The sequence below is a fragment of the Peromyscus eremicus genome, chromosome X (assembly GCF_949786415.1).
Source record: "Peromyscus eremicus chromosome X, PerEre_H2_v1, whole genome shotgun sequence".
NCBI classification, from domain to species: domain Eukaryota; kingdom Metazoa; phylum Chordata; class Mammalia; order Rodentia; family Cricetidae; genus Peromyscus; species Peromyscus eremicus.
The window spans coordinates 17440728-17451392 of NC_081439.1; the positions used below are offsets into that span (position 1 = coordinate 17440728).

The 10665-nt window shown below is 40.9% G+C and overlaps 1 protein-coding gene across 1 annotated transcript; it reads right to left on the reverse strand.

Moving 5' to 3' along the window:
- Positions 1-1401: 1401 nt before the first annotated feature.
- LOC131899705 (uncharacterized) lies at positions 1402-6759 on the reverse strand. Its single transcript, XM_059251184.1, has 2 exons — positions 6674-6759; positions 1402-2101 (listed from the first exon to the last, which is right to left on the reverse strand). The coding sequence occupies exon 2, from the start codon at positions 2089-2091 to the stop codon at positions 1402-1404; it is 690 nt and encodes a 229-aa protein (XP_059107167.1). The 5' UTR covers positions 2092-2101; positions 6674-6759.
- Between the last annotated feature and the right edge of the window lie 3906 nt (positions 6760-10665).

A 10665-nucleotide genomic window follows, 5' to 3' on the forward strand; every position in this document is an offset into this window, starting at 1 on the left:
ATGATACATACATCATATCACTAGACGACAGGTATAATATAGAGCTTCTGGATTCAGAGTTTTCCCTCTTGGGTTTCGGTCTTCCTTCAGGACACACTTCCTTTACTGTGTCCCCACTCCTCCCTTTTATAATGGTAATGTTTATTCAGAACCATTTTAGGTTAGAAGTATGGGAGTTGATTTATGATTGTCCAGGTTCTCACTGCTGAAAACCTGCCGAGTCCCAAAAAAGACACTGGACTCCCAAAGAAACATGGGACTGTTTTAAAGATGGAATAAATTTGTTTTGCATAATAAAATGAACTTCATCTAATAGCAACAATGGGGAGAATACTGTATCTTCATAGCAATAAACTTGAGGTTGGTGGTATTGTTCACTGTGTAAGAGTGTGTGCCATCAAGCCTGATAATGTGAGATTGAACTCAGTGGTGGAGATGATAAAACAAGAAAACCAACTCTGACAAGCTGTCTTGTCTTCTGCACACCACATGGTCCATCAGAGCACAATGGAGATGCCTGACCTTTTTTGATCTTCACAACCAGAGAATTAGGAGATGGCTACTGCTTTCTAGTACATACAGGCTGCAGATGGCACTGGCATCTTCAGTGTGCAGCATTGCTTTCTTACTTCAAGATATCATCCCATGCTGCCAGCAGTGCCAAGGCTGAGACATCCAGCTCTACCCTCCAGAGATCTGATTACTTAAGTGTTTCCACACAGGAATGTGGGGTTCTTGTGTATGTGTGTTGAGGTGTCAGCTTACTTACAAACCTTCTTTCACCTTGTATATGTCATGTTTATTTAAGCAACTTGCATCTCACCAGTACTCTTGCCTGCTACTGCTTGTTGGCAGTATCCAAAGACGTGATCATCACCCACAGAGGTTAGAATGTGAAAACATTTAAAGAAAGTATTCACACAGTATAACACACACTCAGAATGCTGACCTGATAAAGAATAGGGACTAATGTTTCCAGGAAGAAAACTAGGATTTTTTTAAGGTCCTGAGGGAGGGCTGAGAGATTAGAATGGCCCTATGCTACCCACCACATGGACCATCAGAGCACCCTGGAAATGCCTGGGCATTTGTGGTGTTTATTCCCAACTGGGGAAATAAGAGCTGGCTAGTGCCTTCTAATAGCGACAGACGACAGATGGCACTAGCATACTCAGTGAACAGCAGTGCATTCTTTCTCCAAGAGAGCATCCCACTCTCCCAGCAGTGCCAAGGCTAAAACATCCTGCTCTACCTGTCAGAGATATGAATACTTAAGTGTCTCCACACAAGAATGTGGTTTCTTTTTTTGTGTTGAGGTGTCTGTTTACTTGCAAACCGTATTTTTCTTGGGATTCACTAGGTTTACTTAGGAAACATGACGTTATAGTGTACTCTTTCTTGCTATTGCTTGTTGGCAGTGTTGAGTGGAATCACGACCTGCTCAGCCAGTTCGGAAGCACTCGGTGCCTTCACCTGACTCTGTTCTGTCAAAGAGATCATCTCGTAGAGAAACAAAATCACGCCAAAGAGTGACATCGTGGCTGTCAGGACACCCATTGGGAACACAGTTGTGCAGTGTTTCTTTATAATGTCTTCTTTCTTTACGGGAAAGTCAGGTGGAAAATCAAGAGTGGTTTGCCCATACATGTCAACCAGGTGGTTCAAGGTCACAGTAACAAGTGTAAAAATGCTGCTCACAGCCAAAATTATGGCAGACATCTTGTAGCAAAACAGTTGGATTTCAATGAATGGGTCATCCAGACAGCTGATCTTAATGGCCACTGAAGTGAAAATCAGGACTAGGAGTTTCATCAAAATGGCCCACGCTATCAGGAGTTGTAAATACTGAAATTCCGATGACTCGTTCCAGGTTGAATTGAGAGGGGTGTGAACCAACATCCTGGTCATAGACCCAGAGATGTTAAATTCCTGAGTGTAATAAGCATCCCAGAGTCCAATTGACACAAATTGCACAACCTCATTGTTAAACTCCCACAGGCGCCAGCATTGGCTGTTTGCAAGGATGATTTCGAACACCAAAGCTGCTGTACTGCAAATCAGGCCACTGAACTTGAAGATGAACTCCTTCATTTTGGCAAATCTGAAGAAGGCATCAAAGAAGAATAGAGTCAGTGAGACTACAAGGGAAGGCAGGAAAACAGATGGAGTCATGGCTTAGAGAGCACTGAGCTCTCATACCTTGTCCCTGTTGTCACATAGAGATGTTTCAATGGTCTATGTGCAGATTACTATTCTGAACACTGTAGATAATAGTAAGAACAGCTTGGAAATCCATGAGTATAGTGGAAATAGCCACTACGTGATATTTTGGATAACAATTTCATAATATCCATCAAATGCTGAAATGTTCATATTTGCTGACCAGGTATTTCAGAGCTTGGAATTGACAGTGAGATGGGGGTTGGCAATATCACACTAATATCATGTTTATTCACCTTTGTTTGTAATACGGAAATATTATGAATAATGTAAATGAGGGTAATAAACAAAGGAATGCTCAAACAAATTATCACTTCTAAAATAATGTGATGAAACTTCTCATGACTATTAAAAAAGGAACTAACCTACATGGCCTGCTGAAATAAAAAAATGAAAACTATAATTCACATGGTATATCCAATCATGTGAGAATGTCATTCATAGTACACACATGTGTATGCAAGCATATACATATATGTATGCATATAGGCATATATTTATTTCCAAAGTTATATTAACCCAAAAGACACATACCAAATAAAGAACTCAAGGTAGATCAATGCAATAGTGTACACTGTCTTTCTTGTTAGTACTTTTCTGAAATGTAATTACTATTTAAAAAAAAACAAGAACTACATATCAAGAACTACATATAATCTCATAATTAAAGCTAGATTGAGAATGACTTTCAAGACATGTAGGTATCTGGGGTGGGGATATAGCTTAGTGTTATAGTGATTACCTAAGATGAATAAGACCGTGAACTCATTTCTCAGTATAAGAAAACTAAAATCTCTGTATAAAACATGAGGATTCATGGATATTTCCATCATTTGCTCATCACTTACTCAAATACCTTCTCTGAACACAAAACTAAGACTCCATGAGCTGCTGGCCAGCAGATAAAACTCCCTACAACCAGGCTCCCCCACCAACCCCCCACCAGTCCCTGCAATCTAGAGGACGCAAGCCCTGTGCAAATACCCATCTGCCTGTGACCCCAGTAACTTCTTGACACAAGGAATCTGCCAGCTACCATTGGATCAAGAGGTGAGTAACTCCCCTCCTTCCCAGGGAGTCCTGCTTCTGGGATCCAGGCCCTGAGACACAGCCAGCCCCCAGGAACCCCCAGCCAACTCTGCCCCAGATGCTGGCCAGGAGGAGAAACTCCCCACAGCCAGGCTCCCCCACAAAAACTTCCCATTGTACCCTGAAATCTACAATACCTAAGCCCTACCTCAGTACCCATCTGCCTGTGACCCCTCTAACTTCCTGAGACAAGGAATCTGCCAGCTCCCATTGGATCAAGAGTGGCTTCCTGAGACACAGAATCCACCGTTTCTGACTGGACCAGAAGCCCTGAGAAGACCAAGAGCGACTACCTGAGCCACAGAATCAACTAGCTTGCATTGGGTCAAGTGCACCTCCCTGAGATTGAGAACCTGTCAGCTCCATTTAGACCAAGAGATAAGATTGGATCCAAAGGGACTCCCTGAGACACAGACACAACAGGCACAGAGTGGACCAATGCAACTCGCTCAGACACAGGCACCTCTTGCACCTATTAGAGGAATAAATCAGCAGATATCAATGGAAAAATACATACAACAACATAAAGAACAATATGGCATCAACAGAACCTAGCTCTCCTCCAACAATAAGACCTGAGCATCACAATGTAGAAGAAACAGAAGAATGTGACCTGAAAAATAGCTTCATGAAGAGGATAAAGGTCTTTAAAGAAAAAATGAAAAATTCCCTTAAAGAAACTGAGGAAAAGACAACCAAAAAATTAGAAGAAACCAATGAAGAAATTGAGGAAAAGACAAACAAAAATAAATGGAATAAATCAATAAATCCATTAAAGAAAGCCAGGAAAACCATGAAAAAGAAATTAAACATGTGAGGGAAACAGTTCAAGATCTGAAATTTGAAACAGAAACAATGAAGAAGATACAAACAAGGGGAATGCTAGAAAAAGAAAATCTGAGTAAACAAAGAGGAAACACAGATGTAAGCATAACCAACAGAATACAAGAGATGGAAGAGAGAATCTCTAATGTAGAAGATACAATAGAGGAAATAGTTTTATCAGTCAAAGAAAATACCAAAGCCAAAAAAGGCATAATACAATATGTCTAGGAAATCTAGGACACCATGAAAAGACCAAACCTAAGAATAATAGGTACAGAAGAAGGAGAAGAATTATAACTCAAAGGCACAGAAAATATATTCGACAAAATCATGGAAGAAAATTTCCCAACCTAAAGAAGGAAAAACCTATGAAGATACAAGATTATAGAACACCAAACAGATTGGACACCCCAAAAAGTCCCCTTGGCACATAATAATTAAACAACTAAACATAGAGAATAAAGAAAAAATATAAGAGCAGTAAAGGAAAAAGGCCAAGTGATTTATAAAGGCAGACTCATCAAAATAACAATCTACTTCTCAATGGAGACTTTGAAAGCCAGAGGTCCTTGACAGATGTAATGCAGACACTAAGAGACCATGGATGCCAGCCTAGACTTATATACCCAGCAAAACTTTCAATTGCCATAGACAGAGTGAACAAGACATTCCAACACAAACCCAGATTTAAACAATACCTATCCACAAATCCAGCCCTACAGAAAGCACTAGAAGGAAAATTCCAACCTAAGGAAATTCAGATACACCCATGAAAACACAGACAATAGATAATCTCACAACAGTAAATCCCAAAGGAGATAAATATACACATAGTACCACCAAACAATAATAGAATTAACAATCACTGGTCAATAATATCCCTTAATATCAATGGTCTTAATTCATCTATAAAAAGACACAGGCTAACAGAATGGATATGAAAGCAGGACCCATCTTTGTGCTGCATACAATAAACACACCTCAACTTTAAACACAGATACTACCTCAGAGTAAAAGGGTGGGAAAAGTCTTTCCAATCAAATGGACTTAAGAAGCAAGCTGGTGTAGCTCTCCTAATATCTAATAAAATAGACTTCAAACTAAAATAAATCAGGAGACATCAAGAACAACATTACATACTCATCACAGGAAAGATCCTCCAAGATGAAGTTTCAATTCTGAGCATTTATGCTCCAAATACAAGGGCATCCACATATGTAAAAGAAACATTACTAAAGCTTAAATCATACATCAAACCCCACACATTAATAGTGAGACACTTCAACACCCCACTCTCATCACGGGGTAGATCTGTCAGATCAAAACTTAAAAGAGAAATAAGGGACCTAACAGATGCTTTGACTCAAATGGACTTAATCAATATCTATAGAACATTCCAACCTAACACAAAAGAATACACCTTCTTCTCAGCACACCATAGAACCTTCTCTAAAATCAACTAGATACTCGGTCACAAAACAAATCTCAACAGACACAAAAAATTGGAATAACCACCTATATTCCATCAGACCACCATGGCTTGATGTTAGATTTCAACAACATTAAAAATTACAGAAAGCCTACAATCTCATGGAAACTGAATAATGCTCAATTGAATCACCAATGGGTCGAGGAAGAATTAAAGAAATAAATTAAAACTTCCTAAAAGTCAATGAAAATGAAGACACAATATACACAAACTTATGGGACACTATAAAAGCAGTCCTAAGAGGGAAATTCATAGCACTAAATGCCCACATAAAGACATTGGAGAAATCTCAAACTAGTGACTTAACAGCACACCTAAAAGCTCTAGAACAGAAAGAAGCAAAGTCTCCCAGGAGGAATAGATGCCAGGAAATAATCAAATTGATAGCTGAAATCAATAAAATAGAAACAAAGAGAACAATACAGAGAATCAATGAAACAAAGAGTTGGTTCTTTGAGAAAATCAACAAGATAGACAAGCCCTTATACACACTAACCAAAAGGCAGAGAGAGAGAGAGAGAGAGAGAGAGAGACTCCAAATTAACAAAATCAGAAATGAAAAGGGAGTTATAATAACTGACAAGGAGAAATTCCAGAGAATCTTCAAGTCATAGTTCAAAAATGTGTACTCCACAAAACTGCAAAATCTAAAAGAATTAGACAATTATCTGGATAGGTTCCACATACCAAAGTTAAATCAATACCAGATAAAAATTTAAATAGACCAATAACACCTCAGGAAATAGAAACAGTCCCTGAAATTCTCCCAAGCAAAAAAAGCCCAGGACCAGATGGTTTCAATGCAGAATTCTACCAGATCTTCAAAGAAGAGTTAATACCAACACTCTTCAAATTATTCTACAGAAGAGAAACAGAATAACGTTACAAAACTCCTTTTATGAGGCCACAGTTACTCTGATTCCCAAGCCACACAAAGATGCAACAAAGAAATTAAATTATAGACCAATCTCCCTCATGAACATTGTTGCAAAAATAGTCAATAAAATATTGGCAAATCTATTTCAACAACACATCAAAAATATTACCCACCATGGTCAAGTAGGCTTTATCCCAGACATGCAAGAATGGTTCAACATGGGAAAGTCTGTCAAAGTAATACAGCATATAAACAAACTGAAAGAAAAAAACCACATGATCGTTTCATTAGATGCTGAAAAGGCCTTTGACAAAATCAAACAACCCTTCAGGAAAAATGTCTTGGGAGATCAGGAATACAGAGAACATACCTAAACATAATAAAGGCAATTTACAGTAAGCCAACTGCCAACATCAAATTAAATGGAGAGAAACTCAAAGTGATTCCACCAAAATCAGGAAAGAGACAAGGCTATCCACTATCCCCATGTTTATTCAGTATGCTACTTGAAGTTCTACTAGAGCAATGAGACAGCAAAAAAAATCAAGGGAATATAAACTGAAAGGGAAGAATTCAAACTTTCACCATTTGCAGATGATATGATAGTATACATAAGTGACTCAAAAAATTCCACCAGGGAACACCTAGAGCTGGTAAACATCTTCAGTAATATGGAAGAATACTAGATTAACTCAAAAAATCACTAGCCCTTCTATATACAAATGATAAAATGGCTGAGAAGCCAAAACTGTACAATGGAAAAAGGAAAGCATCTTCAATAAATGGTACTGGCATAACTGAACACCAACATGAAAAAGAATGCAAATAGATCCACATCTATCACCATGCAAAAAACTCAAGTGCAAGTGGATCAAAGACCTCAATATAAAGACAGTTACACTGAACGTGATAGAAGAGAAAGTAGGAAATATTCTTGAACACATTCTCATAGGAGACCACTTCCTAAATATAACACCAGTAGCACATACACTGAGAACAACAATTAATAAATTGGACCTCCTGAAACTAAGAAGCTTCTGTAAGGCCATGGACACACTAAATAAGTCAAAATGACAGCCTACAGAATGGGAAAAATTTTTCACCAACTCCACATCTGACAGAGGCCTGATCTCCAAAATATATAAAGAACTCAAGAAAGTAGACATCAAAATAACAATCAATTCAATTAAAAATGGGCTATAGAGCTAAACAAAGGAAGAATCTCAAATGACTGAAAGACATTTAAAGAACTGCTCAATATCCTTAGTCATCAGGGAAATGCAAATCAAAATGACTCTGAGATACCATCTTAACACCTGTCAGAATGGCTAAGATCAAAAACACTGAAGACAGCTTATGTTGGAGAGAATGTGGATCAAGGGGAACACTCCTCCACTGTTGGTGGGAGTGCAAACTGGTATAGCCACTTTGGAAATCAGTATGACGGTTTCTCAGAAAATTGGGAATCGATCTACCTCAAGACTCAACTATACCACTCTTGAGCATACACCCAAGGAATACTCAATAATACTGCAAGGACACATGCTCAACTATGTTCATGGCAACATTATTTGTAATAGCCAGAACCTGAAAACAACCTAGATGCTCCTCAACTGGAAGAATGGAAAAAAAAAATGTGTTACATATATATTCTTCCAGTTGAGGAGCATCTAGATCCATTCTTTATCCATTCATCCACTCTGCAGATAAAAACAATGACATCATGAAATTTGCAGGCAAATGGACGGAACTAGAAAATATCATCCTGAGTGAGGTAACCCAGTCTCAGAAGGACAAACATGGTATGAACCCACTCATAAGTGGATACTAGATATAAAGCAAAGGGTAATCAGGCAACACACAACTCCAGAGAAGCTAACTAACAGGGAAGACCCAAAGAGTGAAGCATGGACTGCTCTGGGAAGGGGAAATAGATGAGATCACCATGAGTAAACTGGGGATGAGGGTTGGGCAATGGATGATAAGGGATAAGAGCATAAGGGAATGGGAGGAGAAATGTAATGAAATAGATACTTGATAGTGAGAGAGATCATGGGTATAGCGAAAACCCTGGTGCTAGGGAAGTTGCCAGTGTTGGGGACCGACTCCAGACAGCTGTGACTTGAACTTTGTGTGACCTTCCTTGCTTTATCAAACCTTACAAAAGCAGGAAGTTCCTGGCCTAACCTCGGGCTGTACAACTTCCTGGAGTACATGCTAATCAGCCAGCTGCAGGGGCCTGGGACCAAAGCGACCTCACCCTCCCTTAGGAATTTTCCATCCTTGCTTCCCCTGCTTCCCCTCCCTGCCTGAAGCCCTGCTTATAATCTTCAATACCCAGTCAATAAACGAGACCTTGACGCAACTCAGACTGACTCTGTCTTCCTTTATGCGCCTGGTCTCCTTCCCCCCCCTTTGGTTTACAGGTGGACCCTCCTCGAGACCCTCGAATAACCTGGCCCGTGGGACGGGTCAAGTGGCACCCACACGTGGGGCTTGAGACACGGCGACCCACCGGACATCAGCCGAGATAGAGGTCCGGACAAAATTCGGGTAGAGGCGCCTGGACAGCATCACTCGTGCACCGAGGGCGACCTTGAGGTAAGACTTGTCATCCCATAACCATGGGCAAGGTTCTCTCTAAAGAAGCTCTCTTCATAAAGGAAATGAAGGACAATCTTAGGGAGAGGGGAATAAGAGTAAAAAAGAAAGACTTAATAAATTTTTTTTGTTTCGTGGAGGAGAAATGTCCTTGGTTGGTCATCAATGGCCTGGGCATTCACCCCCTGACATGGAACAAAGTTGGAAAGGACATCAATAGCATGCTTAAAGATGGGGAAAACATCCCGACACATTTTTTTAGTTTCTATGGAGTAATAAGAGATATCCTAAAAGATTCAGAAAAGGATGACAGGGTGTCACATTTACTGGCACTCACAGAGGATCTATTAAATGATGTGTCCTATCCAGAAGAAAAAAAGGGTGAAATAGCTTCAAATAAGGCAGGTCAAGAGAATAAGGAAATTAGCACCATAGCCAACACGGACAGACAGGGCAGAACCGATGGCAAAGATGAAAGTAAAAATGGTCTCGTCAATGAGGCAACAGGGGAGGCTGGCTCCCGCACTCCTTCTTTAATAGATGAGCCCATGTTAGAAAAGGACTTGGACCCCCCCTTTAATCAGACCTCCTCCCCCAGTTAGGTCTCTGTATCCTGTTATCCACAGACATAGGGGTGATGATTGGCTGGACCCCGCCTCAGAGGCCAGCTTAGAGGAGGAGGCAACCCGCTATGACAGGGAGAAATATGATCCACCTAGGTCTCAGGCTCCAACAACCATTGCAAGGCACCTCCCAGCTGCCGGGAGACCAAATGTTTTACGATGGTACTTTCCGCCCCCCTATGCTCCTTCCCCGCAGGAATTTGCGCCTTCTGCCCGGTTAGGCTCCCCTTCCCTATTACCTGGGCTCCAGGATTTGCTTGCCACTAAGGAATCCCTCTTAGGCCAAATCGATAGCCTGAAGGAGGTCCTCTCATTAAAAAAGGAACTCAAGGAACTCACTCAGCAGATCCAAACATTGCAGGCAGATCTCACTGAAATATCCTTAACCCCCAAGATAGGCTCAAAGAAACGGAGCATACAAAGGCGGGCGCCCACAGTGTCCCTCTCCTTCCCTGTGATGACCCGCTCGGCTGATCAGCCTCGGAAAGCAGGGGAGATAGAACAGAAAGAAGGAACAGAGGAAGCAGAGGGGCAACCAGACTCGTCCCAAGACCATGGGGATGGGGACATGGAAGAGAATGCGGCCTCAGGTTCTGAGGAGGAAGCCGAGGGCCCCCTGGACAAACCGGCCAGTGGCGGGGAGGAAACAGGGAACGAACCAGGGGAATGCAATGGCCGTGGCTCTCAGGGCTCTCGTATTTTTAAAAAATTAAAGCTTAAACATTTGAAGGACTTACATTCGGCTGTTAAAAATTACAGTATTAATGCCCCGTTTACAATTTCTGTCCTGGAAGGACTTGGGCAAGGAGGCAGTCTCCTCCCCCATGAATGGAATAAAATTGTACAATCAGTCTTGACTCGCATTCAGTTTTTGACCAGGAAGGCTGAATTCATAGACAGAGCCGAAACACAGGCTGCTTTAAACAAACGAAGCCCGCAGA

Excerpts from the sequence above, each read along its gene's own strand:
- LOC131899705 (XM_059251184.1), bottom strand. The coding sequence starts at position 2,091 with ATGAAGGAGTTCATCTTCAAGTTCAGTGGCCTGATTTGCAGTACAGCA.